General features: G+C 36.3%; 1 protein-coding gene across 3 annotated transcripts in view; it reads right to left on the bottom strand.

The window, feature by feature from the left end:
* Nucleotides 1–16,737, bottom strand: part of DYNC2H1 (dynein cytoplasmic 2 heavy chain 1) — a 379,694-nt gene that overhangs the window by 34,571 nt on the left and 328,386 nt on the right. For all 3 annotated transcript variants that reach the window (XM_067750851.1, XM_067750849.1, XM_067750850.1), the window contains exon 86: nt 7,759–7,868. In XM_067750851.1, coding sequence (XP_067606952.1) covers nt 7,759–7,868 — 110 coding nt within the window. The remainder of the gene's footprint in view (nt 1–7,758; nt 7,869–16,737) is intronic.

Here is a 16,737-nt window from a genome sequence, read left to right as displayed (position 1 = left end):
TCTTTATATGTTTGGTAGAATTCCCCTGTGAAGCCATCTAGTCCTAGACTTTTGCTGGCTGGGAGTATTTTTATTACAAATTTAATTTCACTACTAGTGACTGGTCTATTGAAATTATCTATTTCTTCTTAAGTCAGTCTTGGCAGGCTGTATACTTCTAGAAATTCATCCATTTCTTCTAGGTTGTCCAATTTGTTGGCATATAACTGTTGGTAGTATCCTCCTGTGATTTTTTTTTTTTAAATCTCTGTGGTATTGGTTGTTATTTCTCCTCTTTCATTTCTTATTTTTTTGGGTCTTCTCTTTTGTTCTTGGTGAGCATGCCTAAAGGCTTATCAATTTTGTTTATCTTTTTAGAAACCCAGCTCTTGGTTTCATTAATCATTTCTATTGTTTTTTTCTTATGTCTATTTTACTTATTTCCCTTCTGATCTCTATTATTTCCTTTCCTCTGCTGATTTTGGGCTTTGCTAATTCTTCTTTTTCTAATTCTTTTAGGTGCTATGTTAGGCTGTTTATTTGAGTTTTTTTTTTTTTTTTTTTTGCAGCACGCGGGCCTCTCACTGTTGTGGCCTCTCCCATTGCGGAGCACAGGCTCCGGACGTGCAGGCTCAGCGGCCATGGCTCACGGGCCCAGCCGCTCTGCGGCATGTGGGATCTTCCCGGACCGGGGCATGAACTCGTGCCCCCTGCATCGGCAGGCAGACTCTCAACCACTGTGCCACCAGGGAAGACCGAGATCTTTCTTGTTTCTTGAGGAAGGCCTGTATCAGTATCAACTCTTAGAACTGCTTTTGATGCATCCCATAGATTTTCGAGTGTTTTGTTTCCATTTTCATTTGTCTCAAGGTATTTTCTGATTTCCTCTTTGATTTCCTCATTGACCCATTGGTTTTTTAGTAGCATGTTGCTTAGTCTCTATATGTTTGTTCTTTTCCCATTTTTCTTTCTGAAGTTGATTTCTAGCTTTGTACCATTGTGGTCAGAAAAAAGATGCCTGATATAATTTCTATCCTCTTAAATTACTGATGCTTGTTTTGTGATCTAGTATGTGAGCTCTCATGAAGAATATCCCATATGCTCTTGAAAAGAATGTGTATTCTCCTGTTTTTGGATATAATGTCCTGTAGGTATCAATTATGTGCAAATGTTCTATTGTGTCATTTAAGACCTCCGTTGTCTTTTTGATTTTCTTTCTGGATGATCTGTCCATTGATGTCAATTGGGTATTAAAGTCCCCTACTATTATTGTATTATTGTCAAGTTATCCCGTCATATCTGTTAGTATTTGTTTCATATATTTAGGTGCTCCTGCATTGTGTGCATATATGTTAACGAGTGTAATGTCCTCTTCTTGTATTGAGCCTTTTATCATTATATAATGCCCTTCTTTGTTTTTTGTTATAGCCTTTGTTTTAACATCTATTTTGTCTGACATCAGTTTTGCTACTCCCACTTTCTTGTTGCTTCTGTTTGCATGAAATATCTTTTTTGCACCTGTTCGCTTTCAGTCTGTGTGTATCTTTAGCCCTAAAGTGAGTCTCTTACAGGCAGCATATTGAAGGGTCTTGTTTTTGTATCCAATGAACCACTTAATTAGAGCATTAGTCCATTGACATTTAAAGTAATTATTAATAGGTATGTACGTATTGCCATTTTACTACTTGTTTTCTGGCTGCTTTTGTAGCTTCTTCTGTTCACATCTTTGTTTCTTCTCTAGTGGTTTGACAATTTTCTTTAGTACTATGCTTGTGTTCCTTTCTTTTTAGTTTTTGTGTATGTATTGTAGGTTTTTGATTTGTGGTTACCCTAGGTTCATGTGTGTTGACCCATAATTATATCTACTTGATTTAAACTGACAGTCATTTAAGTTCAAACCATTTTAAAAGATATACATTTTTACTACCGTCCCCGACATTTTTGTTTTTTGTGTCATATTTTACATCTTCATGTTTATCCCTTAGCTGTTTGTTGTAGTTATAGTTGCTTTTACACTTTTTGTCTTTTAACCTATGTACGGACTTATTTAAGTGATCTTCAACATTTACTATATATTTATCTTTCCTACTGGGATTTTCCATTTCCTATAGATTCTTACTTATTTTCCATTTAGAGATCCTTCAACAGTTCTTTTAGGGTAGGTTTAGTATTGATGAATTCTTTTAGTTTTTGCTTGTCTGAGAAATTCTTTATCTCTTTTTCTATTCTAAATGATAATTTTATTGGGTAGAGTATCCTAGCTTGCAGGTGTTTCCTTTTCAGGATTTTAAATATATCCTTTCTGGCCTGCAATGTTTCTGCAGAGAAATCAGTTGATAGCCTTATGGGGATTCCCTTGTGTATGGCTCTCTATTTTTTTCTTGCTGCCTTTAGAATTCTCTATTTAAAAATTTTTCCATTTTAATTATGATATATCTTGGTGTGGGTCTGTTTGGGTTCATCTTGTTTGAGACCCTCTGTACTTCCTGTACCTAGATATCTATTTCCTTCTTCAGGTTTCTGAAGTTTTCAGACACAATTTCCTCAAATACATTTTCACTCTCCTTCTCTCTCTCGTCTCTTTCTGGAACCACTAAAATGCGAAAGTTGGGACACTTAATGTTATCAGACATGTTTCTTAGATTGCTTTTTAAAAAAAATTTTCTTTTTCTCCTGGTGCTCTGATTGGATGATTTCCATTATTCTGTCTTCCAGATCACTTATGCATTCTTCTATATCACTTAGTCTGCTATTCATTCCTTCTAATGTGTTATTTCAGCTATTAAATTATTTATTTTTGACTGGATCTTTATATTTTCTAGTTCCTTGAGAACATGTTCATTTTTTAGATCAATTCTTTTTCCTAATTCAAGTAACATTTTCACTACCAATGTGTCTAACTCTTTATCTGGTAAATTGTTTATTTCTCTTTCATTATTTATTTTTTCTCTTGATCTTTCAATTGAGAGTAGTTCCTCTGCCTTTTCATTTTTTTAGACTTAACTTTCTCTGCCTCTATGAATTTAGGTGAAACAGTTACCTATTGCATCTTAAAGGGGTGTTCTTATGTTTGAGTGTCTCTATGCTGACTACATATGTTCAATGCCTTTGGTGGGAGAGCTGGATTTGATGTGGATGCCAGTCATGTCTTTCCTCAGAGTGTGCTGGCAGCTATCGCCTTGGTAAGTGGTGGGGCTGGAGACAGAGCTGGCCTGGGGTGTGAGGCAAGGCTTCTTCTCTAGTCAGTAACCATCACTGCCCTCCCAGGGTCGGGGTCTGATCCCATGTTGCTGCAGAAGAAGACCTGTGTGTCAGGCTCGAACTGGCTCCATTTCCTTTAAGTGTGGGTTTTCCCCACTCCCCACACCAGGAATTTTGTCCCAGGAGGGGAGTGCTGAATCAAGTGAGGTTCATGTGCATACAGCAGTCCAATGTGCTGTCTGTGCAGGCATCTGTGGTTCTGCTCAGCCACAGACCACGGTTGAGTCTTTTCCCTGGTCGCAGCCGCCCCAGATCAAGGGCTGTGCTGTGGCATGGACTAAGTGGGGTCCAACCATTTGCTTAGCTTGAGCTGAGGCACATGATGAGGTGGTTGGAGGAAAACAGGCAGCCACTAGAGCAGACCTCTCTTCCCTGCCGTGGGGGCAAGACCTCTTTGTCTCTCACAACTGATCACTATCTCCAACCTCCTCTGTGCCCCAAAGGGGAGGCAGGGCCTCTGTGGTTTCTCTGTGTATACTGGGGCAAGGTGGTGGGTTGAGCTGTGGTGTACAGCGGCTGCCCTCTGGACTGCTTCTAGGGCACCACTTGAGTAAGTGCCAACAATGGCCACCACAGCCCACCCAGGGTCCACCCTGGGACTAAATCACCTCTGCATCCCAAAGTCAAGTCTTTTCCCTGGTCCTGGCCACCCCAGATCCAGTGCCATACTGTGGCATGGACTAAGAGGGGCCAGAGCTTTTGCTTAGCTCAGTCTGGGGTGTATGATGAGGCAGTCACGGGAAACTCAGCAGCCACTAGAGCAGACCTCTCTCCACCTTGCCCCAGAGGCTAGCCAGTGCACACACACTCCTCTTTAATGGAGCCCAGGATTCTCCCAGCCCTTCTATTTGTCACAGTGTTCCTCCAACCAGTGAGGGGGCTTATTTCCTCCATGTAGGACCCCAGGACTGGGAAGCCTAGTCTGTGGCTTGACCCACTCACTCCCCAGGGCTAGGGTCTGCCCATATAATCACCCTTTTCCTCTGAGTCCCCTCTCTGGGGCACAGGTCCTGATTTGATTGCTTTTCTTCCCTTCCTACCTGATTACATGTGTATTTTTCTTACAGCCTCGGTTTTAAAGGAGTCCTTCTACCAGTTCCAGTTAGTTTTCACTGAGAAATGCTCCTCCTGTAGATGTATTTCGGATTTGTTCAGGGGAGAAGATGAGGGTCACATCCTCTTATGCAACCATCTAGTCTCCTTAATCCATTTTAACTTTAAATCATTTAATTTCTTTTTTACATCTTCATTGGAGTACAATTGCATTACAATGTTGTGTTAGTTGCTGCTGTATAACAAAGTGAATCAGCTATATGTATACATATATCCCCATATCCCCTACCTCTTGCGTCTCCCTCCCACCCTCCCTATCCCACCCCTCTAGGTGGTCACAAAGCAGGGAGCTGATCTCCCTGTGCTATGAGGCTGCTTCCCACTAGCTATTTTAAATTTGGTAGTGTATATATGTCCATGCCACTCTTTCACTTCATCCCAGCTTACCCTTCCCCATCCCTGTGTCCTCAAGTCCATTCTCTATGTCTGTGACTTTATTTTAGTTGTGCCCCTAGGTTCTTCAGAACTATTTTTTTTAGATTCCATATATATGCCTTAGCATATGGTATTTGTTTTTCTCTTTCTGACTTACTTCATTCTGTATGACAGTCTCTAGGTCCATCCACCTTACCACAAACAACTCAATTTCGTTTTTTTTATGGCTGAGTAATATTCCATTGTAATATGTGCCACATCTTCTTTATCCATTCATCTGTCAATGGACACTTAGGTTGCTTCCATGTTCTGGCTATTGTAAATACAGCTGCAATGAACAGTGTGGTACATGACTCTTTTTGAATTATGGTTTCCTCAGGGTATATGCCCAGTAGTGGGATTGCTGGGTTGTATGGTAGTTCTATTTTTAGTTTTCAAGGAACCTCCATACAGTTCTCCATAGTGGCTGCATCAATTTACATTCCCATCAACAGTGCAAGAGGGTTCCCTTTTCTCCACACCCTCTCCAGCATTTATTGTTTGTAGATTTTTGATGATGGCCATTCTGACTGCTGTGAGGCAATACCTCACTTTAGTTTTGATTTGCATTTCCCTAATGATTAGTGATGTTGAGCATCCTTACACGTGTCTGTTGGCAATCTGTATATCTTCTCTGGAGAAATGTCTATTTAGGTCTTCTGCCCATTTTTGGATTGGGTTTTTCTTTTGATATTGAGCTGCATGAGTTGTATATTTGGAGATTAATCCTTTGTTAGTTGCTATGTTTGCAAATAGTTTCTCTCATTTTGAGGGTTGGCTTTTCGTCTTGTTTATGGTTTCCTCTACTGTGCAAAAGCTTTGAAGTTTCATTAGGTCCCATTTGTTTATTTTTGTGTTTATTTCCACTTCTCTAGGAGGTGGGTCAAAAAGGATCTTGCTGTGATTTATGTCATAGAGTGCTCTGCCTATGTTTTCCTCTAAGAGTTTTATCGTGTCTGGCCTTACAATTATCGTGTCTGGTCTTTAATCCATCTGAGTTTATTTTTGTGTATGGTGTTAGGGAGTGTTCTAATTTCATTTTTCACATGTGGCTGTCCAGTTTTCCCAGCACCACTTATTGAAGAGAGTGTCATTGCTCCATCGTATATTCTTGCCTCCTTTATCAAAGATAAGGTGACCATATGAGTGGGTTTATCTCTGGGCTTTCTATCTGTTCCATTGATCTACATGTCTGTTTTTTTGCCAGTATCATACTGTCTTGATTACTGTAGCTTTTGTAGTATAGTCTGAGGTCAGGGAGCCTGATTCCTCCAGCTCTGTTTTTCTTTCTCAAGATTGCTTTGGCTATTCAGGGTCTTTTATGTTTCCATACTAATTGTGAATTTTTTTGTTCTAGTTCTGTGAAAAGTGCCAGTGGTAGGTTGATAGGGATTGCATTGAATCTGTAGATTGCTTTGGGTAGTATAGTCATTTTCACAATGTTGATTCTTCCAATCCAAGTATATGGTATAGCTCTCCATCTGTTTGTATCATCTTTAATTTCTTTCATCAGTGTCTTATAGTTTTCTGCATACAGGTCTTTTGTCTCCTTAGGTAGGTTTATTCCTAGGTATTTTATTCTTTTTGTTGCAGTGGTAAATGGGAGTTTTTCCTTAATTTCTCTTTCAGATTTTTCATCATTAGTGTATAGGAATGCAACAGATTCCTGTGCATTAATTTTGTTTCCTGCTACTTTACCAAATTCATTGATTAGCTGTAGTAGTTTTCTGGTAGCATCTTTAGGATTCTCTATGTATAGTAAGTATCACATCATCCGTAAACAGTGAAGGAAACGATAGCAAAGATCAATAAAACTAAAAGCTGGTTCTTTACGAAGATAAATAAAATTGATAAACCATTAGCCAGACTCTTCAAGAAAAAAAGGGAGAAGACTCAAATCAATAGAATTAGAAATGAAAAAGAAGTAACAACTGACACTGCAGAAATACAAAGGATCATGAGAGATTATTACAAGCAATTATATACTAGTAAAATGGACAACTGGAAGAAATGGACAAATTCTTTGAAAAGCACAACCTTCTGAGACTGAACCAGGAAGAAATAGAAAATATAAATGGACCAATCACAAGCACTGAAATTGAAACTGTGTTAAAAATCTTCCAACAAACTGTGATTAATTTTCCAACAAAGAAAAGACCAGGACCAGATGGCTTTACAGGTGAATACTATCCTTCTCAAACTCTTCCAAAATATAGCAAAGAGAGGAACACTCCTAATCTTATTCTATGAGGCCCTGATACCAAAACCAGACAGATGTCACAAAAAAAGACAACTACAGGCCAATATCACTATGAACATAGATGCAAAAATCCTCAACAAAATACTAGCAAACAGAATCCAGCAGCACATTAAAAGGATCATACACCATGATCAAGTGGGGTTTATCCCAGGAATGCAAGGATTCTTCAATATACGCAAATCAATCAATGTGATACACCATATTAACAAATTGAAGGAGAAAAAACATACGATCATCTCAACAGATGCAGAAAAAGCTTTCGACAAAATTCAACACCCATTTATGATAAAGTCTCTCCAGAAAGTAGGCACAGAGGGAACTTACCTCAACATAATACAGGCCACATATGACAAACCCTCAGCCAACATCATTCTGAATGGTGAAAAACTGAAACCATATCCACTAATATCAGGAATAAATCATTTAAATTTAAATAGCATCATTTGACTTCTGCCTACCATATTGGACACAATAGGTCTAGATACATAAATGACCAAAATTTTAAAAATTGTTTTGCCTTTTTCAATTCTAATATAAAACACATCATAATTGAAAGCAGTGTTCTCTAAACTAGAAGTTTACTGTTATTAAACGTCAAGTATTAAGAAATAATACAACTATCTGGATTCAACAATAAATTTATTTCTTGACAATCAAGGGAATGTGATCAGAAGTGAACAAATCAAAGTATAATTACCCTCTCAGACAAATAAGTATTTCATTCTATTTACCTTGCAGTTTCCTGGCGAAGTGCATTGAGAAATGTGTCTGGGTGGAAGAGTTCTGATAGGTCAAGTGTATCGGAGAGAAGAGTCTGGTTTTCAGCTCTCTCTACCCAGTTCTAGGAGGAGGGAGATACACGAACACACATTTAAAAACTTTGCAAACTTGAAAGATAAAGATTGGATACATATATGGTGAAATAGTTCCCACTAAAAACCAAACCAAACCAAAAAATACCCTCTCTTGGTCCTTCTTCTCACCAGCTATTATCCTATTGATATTTATCTGTGCCACTTCATAACAAAAAAACATTGTCTAATTTCATCTATAGTATTTGACCTTTTTAAAACACTTTGACCTTCTTAAAACACTTTCTTCTTTTGGCTTCTCAATCACTACAGTCTCCCAGTCTTTCTTCTGTCTTCCTGACTATAACTTCTTGGTGTCCATCATTGACTCCTCCTCCTTTCCTGGAATTCCCAATATTGGGGTGTACTCAGGACCATTACTTGGTCAATCCTATAGTTTTAAAGACCAGTATGCTTATGATTCCCAATATTGTATCTGCTACTCCTTCCTACCTGTTTCCTGTCACTTACTTTTCTGACATTTCCACCATGATGTTTAACAGTTATCTAAACATGTTCAAATCAGAATTCTAAATTTGCAAGACCACCTTCCTCTTCTCTAGGAAATCTTCTTTATCACCAGAATCCTTCAGCTCAGTGAGAAATTCAATTGATTGCTCAGGCCAAAACCTTGAAATTATTTTTTACATCTCTCCCATGTCCCACAGCCAAATTCACAGGTCTGATATAAAAATCTTAGCACTTCTTCATTTCCACATCCACCACCCTAATCCATAACACCACCATATTATCACTTGGATTACTGCAATAACCTCTTAACTAGTTAGCCTGTTCCCTGCCTACATCTGTTTTTCCCTCAGATATGTTCAGGATTTGCTTTCTTACTTCATTCAAGTCTCTGTTTAAATATCACCTCCTAAGTGGCCTTACCGGACCACTCATGCTGAAGTGTCACCCTTTTCAACCCATTAACTTTCTAATTCCTTTAATCTACATCAATTTTCTCTACAGCATACTGATATTTATTAGATATAAAGTTCAGTTCAGCTTCAATATTTCATCAAGATCTACTATTTGCCTTCACCTTCTGGCAGACCCAATAAATAGATGCTTACTTTAAAAATGTCCTGACATTCCCAGAAATGAATAATATAAATATGTGTATAAGCACAGATGTTACTACCCTATCTAATAAGTGTAACAATGTTGCAAATGCCAACAAGGTATGACATTTAGATTTATTTAAAATATTAGATTATTTACTATCACATATAAATGGGCATTTTACATGCCACTTGGAGTGAAAATAACTCCCTATGTGCTCTATAGGATGAAATTCTCTTGCTCTAAACTATAAATGAGAGTTTATTATTGCAAGAGTAAAGTTTTAAAAATAATCGTGAAAACTGTTAATTTTATATAAGAAAATTAAGAACTCTAGAGTTCAATAAATAGAGAAATTGATAATTATTACAAATATTGAGAGACTACAATAGCTAGACAAGTGTAAGGAAAAATGTTGGAAGCATTTTAGTCAAGAAATATTAATAAAAATTTAACTAGTATGAAGAATAATATACATATTTGGTTATCTTGAAATTCAGACCTTTGTAAAATTGTTTGACATACTTGCATTTGCAACACTAAATAAAATTATTATTAAGAACAAAATTTAATTGTAGGTTACTTAGTTTTATTTAACATGAGTCCTTCAAGTTCTAGTTGGGAATACTTTCTATCTTGTGAGAATGAAGTAACAATGAAATATTAGCTTTGCCATCTTGAATTTTCTCAAGGAGAAACAAGGCCCTAATATCATTTACAAAAAAATCCAATATAAATCATCTTCAATCTAGGCATAAACAATTTTTAAAAATACAGAAAAGAAAGAAATAAAGAAAAATTAGATACATCAAATATTTATTTTCTCACTTTTACAATTTCAAAACAATAGACATTAAAAGGAATATTTATTTAGGAACAATTTTTCATTGAGGTTTCGAATTTGTGGCGGTTAAAAAAAAGCCTGACAAAATCATTAATATAGATTAACAATCATTTTCAGGACATGAAGTATGAGGAGTTTTGAGATTTCTTTAAGCTATAGACCTTATGTTCAAGGTTCTTCCTAGAAAACATGTTACTGAAATATATTTTCCTAAACTATTTTTACTATTCACAAACAAGTTAATATTATTGGTAGTAATATTAAATATTCTACTTTAATATTATGTGCAATAGACAATTAGATAAGCATATATATCTTAAAGTCCTTTTAAAGTGTGACAATGTGTAAATTAACAATGAAACCAATCGCCGCTTTTCTTGGTTGTGAAGAGTTTTCCAGCTGCATATAGCTAACAACAAAGTGAACCTGATAGAAGATACATTATAGAATGGAAAATCAGCATGCACTTATCATTGACAATGGAATAGTGGTGAGGACTATGACTGATTTAGGAATCAAAGGTACACATGTTTTGTTCATAACTTTCCACTGGGTTTTCAGAAATAATAACAGTATTTGATAGGACAGACTTATTGACTATAGCAGAAAAATTGTCAACTACTTTCATTCTTCTTCTTTAACCAAAGATAAAACTATATGACATAAAAGACATTTTTCAATTGTCTTGTTTTATACTAATAAACTATGTTCATACCAGATGTAATAGAATACTTTAAGTGGTAAAAATGGCTGTATAAAGCAAGGAAAGCCTTGAAACAGTGTTTTGAAAATAAGGGTACCAACATAGCAAATGTTACTAACAATCACCGGTTACTTTCAGGGAAAGTAATTTGTTTGCTAGAACCTGCCAGTTCTTCAAAAAACCAAACTTGTCTTAAGAGTTTAAATTCTCTGCATGTTTTCTGCTGTAAAGATCCCCTTACTGTGATACTCCAGGTAGCTGCTGAAATTGGTATGCATGTGATAAACGCTGAGATGCACGTAAAAATTCAGAGAAGATTTTATTATCTTGAAAGCCAATTATGTTGCTATATTGTCACATTTCTAGACCCAAGATTTATCTTCTGCAAGCAGTACAAATAGCATGGTTTATAGGATTGCTTCTATAAAACTGCCAATCATCATAGACTACTGTTTAGTATTCCAAATGTGCAAGAGAGTTGACTATAGGCAGAAGTAATCAGCTGACAGTATTGAGAAATTATTGTCTCTGTACAAAATCTGACGCCTAAAATTCTGTAATTTTACTGCTATAGTAATAGCTATATTTTATTGGATAAAATTTCAGATATACTATACCCTAAGTTCATTCTATAATGGTGATAATCCAATTTAAAGTTTGACTGTATGTTAATCTTAAGTCTCAGGATTTTGGCAAAGATGCATTTTTCTATGCAATTCTAATTTAATGTATTTATTTATTATATATCTCCACTAAATGTAGAGATTCTTATTGGCAGAGCAATGAATGGCACATAATAAAAATTCAATAAACATTCACCAAATGATGAATAAATTAAAGAATATGAATAAAAAATACCCGTAAGGTAGCTCTTCTAGCTGAGTATAGTACATGAAAATAGGGATGCTGGAGGTTTTTGACCACATACAGACTATTTTTTCAATTTTGTTTATGTAAGTTTTCCTATGAATATTTTTACGGAGTACCCAGTATGTGTAAAACATTGCAGTAATGACTGTGAAAGTTACTGAGTTAGGGGAAAAAAAGAGATTCCCTTCTCAGGAATGCAAAGTATTGCAGAACCTTGCAAAATTGATTAAGACACCTCAGAAAATGAAAGAAAAGTAAACAATGTAATTTTAATAAAATTACTTTTAAAGTTCAAGATCTTAAGAGAAAATGAAACAAGCCTTCAAATGTTAGATGGTGGAACAGAGTATAAAGTTGAACAATAGTGTTCATTGGGTAGATTTAAATAGAAGCTAAAATCTCAGAAATATCTCATGGGTACTACAAAAATACATCTCAGCAGGTGTATGAATCATGATGATTGGGAAGCATGAAAGAGATTTATGTCAGTTTGCTTGAGAATAACCCTAAGATTGACTGAATCATTCATTTATTCAACAGATATTTATTGAAAAACCTACTTGTGTAAGCCACTGTTCTACATGCTTGGATAGAGCAGTAAACAGACAAAAATCTCTGCCCTTATCAAGCTTCCATTTTAGTGGAGGAATACAGAGAAAACAAACAAACAAACAAGTAAAATATATACACTATTAGGTGGAGATATAGGCTATGGAAAAAAATTTAAAAGGGAAACAGGATGTAAAGTATCAAGGAAGAGGAGGGTTACAATCTGAAATAGGATGGTCCTGAAGGGATAAAGAAACTTCTTTCCTTGAAAAAAAAAAAGAAGAAACAAGGAAAAAAGAAACTTCCTTGCAGATATCTGAGGGAGAGCATTCCAGGTAGAGGAAACAGGAAGAATAAAGTCCCTTTGAGGGAGTGTGCCAGGCTGTTCATTGAAAAGCAAGGAGACCAGTATGGCTGGAACAGAATAAATTAGGAAGCAAAAAGTAGGAGAGGAAATCAGAGAGGTAAACGGGCCAGATCTTGTAGGTTGCTATAAGGATTTTGTTACTCTGGATGAGACGAGAAACCGTGGGGAAATTTCCAAGAGAGGAGTGATATAATCTGATGCTTTAACCAGAATATTTAGACTTCTGGGTTGAGAACTGACCAGAAAGGAGACCAGGGTGGAAGCAGGACTAGTCAGGTGGCAGCTGCACCAATAATGACTTCAATCAAGGTAGTAGCAGTGAAAGTGGTGAGAGGTGTCTCAGAATATATTTTGAACGTACAACCAAGGTAATTTTTCTGATTGAATGGATGCAGTATATGAGAGAAGAGTTAACAATGATTCCAAGACCTTGTGCCTATGCCTCAAGAAAGGTGGAGATGTCATTTACTTTTACGGGAAAGACTGCGGGTAGCACAAGTTTTTCAGTAAAGGGCAGGAGTTCAGTTTTGAATATGTTAAGTTTGAGATGTTTATTAAACATCCAAGTGAAAATACTGAGTATACACCAGAGTTAGGGGAGAATACTGGGCTGGAGCTATAAATCTGAGAATAATAAAAGTTTAGATGGGATTCATAGGCATGAGATCACTATGGGTGGAGTACAGATAGAAAAGGACAGAGGACTGTGCTCTAGGGAATCCAATTAGAGATGAGGGAATAGAAAAGCCAGAGAAATAGACAGATAAAAAAACAGAAGTGTGTGGTGACCTTGAGGCCAACTTATAAAAAGGTTTCAAGGGGTAGAAACATCTTTTAAAAATGTTGCTGATAGATATCAAAAACTCTGAGATATTATTATAGAAAGGGAATTTGAGTGTGAGTTCTATCATTTATCATACACATTTTGTAAACTATTCTTGAATATGGGGTTTTACTTTTCGCATCTTTAAAAATGGAAATAAAAATATGTACCTCATATATTATAAATATTACTAGATTGTGTCTAAAGCACATGTATGTCTGAGATCCAAAATATGCTCAGTTCTTATAAATATTCATTTTTCTTTCTATCCTTCATTTGATCATTCAAAAAGTTTGAGTATATGTTTGAAGTGGTGCACTGAAAGAAAAGAAAGTGATCTGAAGCTCAAATATAGGTCACTAGTACATTTTACTGCTAGGGAAGTGAGAAGAGCTATTTAGATGAACCCAAAAAGGGTGTAACGAGCCACATTTCTAGATCTAGAAATGCCAGTCTGATGTATTAGTGATAATTAGGGTTAAAGGGGAAGAAATAAGAGCTAGAGGCTCACAGATATTTTTTTTTCAGTGAAGAATTAGTTTTCTTGAAGTGGGCCATAGAAGTAAAATGCAAAGTGAAAAAGTTAAAGCAATCTATGTGGCTAACAACAAGCATCTTTGCAGACATGCGAGAAACTGTGTGCCTGAATATTTGAACAAAAAATAGGAAGCAGCACCTAAAAAGAATCTCAGAAAAACATAAGAGTGAAGGGGCTGATGCCTATACTAGGGAAAAATATGCTTCCCAGCGTTCCACAGTGGGAGGGGATGGAAGGAAGCAACATAACATTAGCGTCTGCTGATAGAAAAGGTACTTTGGTATAGTCTACTACACAGTGCCCAAATGAGGCCTGATTCAGACTTAATTCAGGCCATTACAGGAATGGAGATAGCATTAAGTGCTTCTAGGTTGTAGTACTTCTGCTATTTATTCCTAGAGTACTGCACTTCCTTTATCATTTTGATTGTTGTGGCTTATTTGTTGTCTTTCCTGATAAACTCTAAGGATAGTTTATATGTCACGCTGAATGGCATTTATTAATAATAATAACAACAATAATAACTAATTCTTTTTATTGCTTAAATCTCCCCAGATTTCAAGGACCTTAACAGTTGATATAAACAAGATTCCATCATAAGAATGATGGGTGGCAGGATTCGGTAGTATATGAGTGTACCAGCCACTGGCTCGAGTTAGGCCAAAAAAATTGTGTAGAGTTCAAGAAGTCACTATAAATTTTAAAATGAAAGAAAGAACCTACTGAGAAGCTCAGTCCTAAAAAATGGGCATGAAAGCTTGCCAATGACACATGGCACCCCAAGGTTGGTTAGCAGTAGAAGTAAAATGAGACATTCAGGAGCCCATTAAACATGTGCAGAATACTGGGTCTGTTTAGCACAGCCAAGCCTAACTGGGTACTCGATATGAAGGTCTTATATCCTTATACAGAATCAACTCATGAGCTAGGTTGGAACAGAAATTGCAGGCGTAGAGTCAAGGGATCCAACTGTGAGAAGTTGAAAATATGAAGACAGAGGGAAAAAGGCAAATGCTGACCCCACAGATTTATGAACTGGGTAGAAAACATGCTGGAATTTAAAATGATCAACACAGAAAAATCAGACTATACTAGGGAGAACTTCTGTAGAAGCTATTCTGCAGGCCAAAGGGGAAACAAACAGTGGAAATCAGGAACCAAAGAAACTCTCAGAAGATGTTATTTCTGAAGAAAGAGCAGAAAAACTCGAAGTCAGGAAAATATTTCTAGGGTCTCAATAGGAAATAATGTTATATATATTATATTATATTTATATATCTAGTCCATTCATTTGTTCATTCATTTATTCAGAAGGCAGTATGCTACGTATTAGAAATACAGTGGAATTATTATTTTTTTAAAAGTCCTTGCCCTAAAGGATCTTAGAGACCATAGGATAAATGACTGCAAGACTCTCTTTGGCTGAGACTGCTTGGGTACCTAAGGGTTCTCTGGCTCTCTCTAAATCACCAGCATTGAGAGGACAGTCTCAAACCCATGTCACCCAGTAGAGTAAGACTCTCTCCATATTGAAAAATGATCCTCTAAAATATAATCTGATTTCTCTCCTTAATATCCCACAGTGTTCCCTTTTGCCCTTATGATCAAATATAATCATAATCTGATTTCTCTCCTTAATATCCCACAGTGTTCCCTTTTGCCCTTATGATCAAATATAATCCCTTAATACATTATCATAACATGGCCTTTACTGCTCCACCAGCCTAATCTCTGAACACCCCTCCTTGCGCTCTATGCTCTGCTTTTAGTTATTAAAAGTGCATGGCTTACTCTTGACTCTGACCTTCCTCTTGTCTGGCACAGTCTTTCCTCTTGTCTGGCACAGTCTTTCCTCTTGTCCTCACTTGGTCTAGTCCTACTAAGCTTTCAGCTTAAGCATCACTTCCCTGTTCCCATGTAGGTTAGGTACTCTTGCTATTTGCTCCCATAGTACTAGACTTCCTTTGTCACTCTTACTGTTGCTGTTTATTCGGTTGTCTATTTTTTCTGATAAATTGTAAGGACAGTTCCTTGGGACACAATGTATATCTATTTTGTTTACCATTCTATATTCAGCAACCTCAGCACAGTGCATGGCACCAAGATAGAATTTTTAATTGCTAGATGAATGAATGTAAGAAATTTAAATTCTGTGAGGCAGAAACTGTATCAATTGACTAATCATTTTATCTCCAGTACTTCACTCAGAGCTTAGCATAAAGTTGTTGCTTATAATATGTTTGACTGACTAAATAAATGAATGCCATCTTGACCCAGTCACTCTCACCTTATTTGCACAAAACCCCTGTATTGATCAGGCACTATGTGTAATACTCTCAGTAGCTTGTTCTGTTTCCTATATGTTATGCCCTAAATGAAAGGCTCTGGGATTTTAAACCATGGCTGGAACTGGGCTCAACCTGCTGTGTACCTATTTGGAATCAGTCTGATCATTACACTTTCATAAATAACCAAAAGCTGCCATTTTCTCAGATCTCTGAAAATAGTACTTCTAATTCTCCCTGCCCTCCCAATATTCTCAGCCCTTTCTTCCCCACCTAAGTAGCCACGCTGTTCCTCTAAACTTTGTAAGTTGCTCTGGTTACTTATCTGTGAAACATAAAAGGCATGTATGAAATCAAAGGACCTGGCAGACCCTTGACTAGATGGAAAGTGAATGCCAAACACTAAAGGTTATCTTAGGGAAGCAGATATCTGTACATTCATAACTGAAAAAAAAATATTAAGGCAGGAAAACAATAAAAATATATCCTTAAGTGGTGACATAAATGATGAATTATTGCATATTCCCTAGGTAGAAAGATAAGATAAACTATGGTCAAGCCTGAAAATTATCCTGAAGGTTAAAAGGATATTTTATCATTATAATTAAGGCTAAATGCCTATAAAGCTTTTTAGAAAATCACACAGTGAAAAAGTTTTCAGTTTTGATGATCAGTATACAATATACTTAGTATGAATAATCATGCCAGAAAATTGTAATAATTTATGTAAAACTGCTTTAAATGATATTAATTTCAGTATCAATAATATATTTATTATATGCACAAAGCATAATTATTAAGCATACTTACACGTA

The sequence above is a fragment of the Pseudorca crassidens genome, chromosome 9 (genome assembly GCF_039906515.1).
Source record: "Pseudorca crassidens isolate mPseCra1 chromosome 9, mPseCra1.hap1, whole genome shotgun sequence".
Lineage (NCBI taxonomy): Eukaryota > Metazoa > Chordata > Mammalia > Artiodactyla > Delphinidae > Pseudorca > Pseudorca crassidens.
Note: the sequence above shows the minus strand (reverse complement) of the source record. Positions and strands in the feature narration are given on the sequence as shown.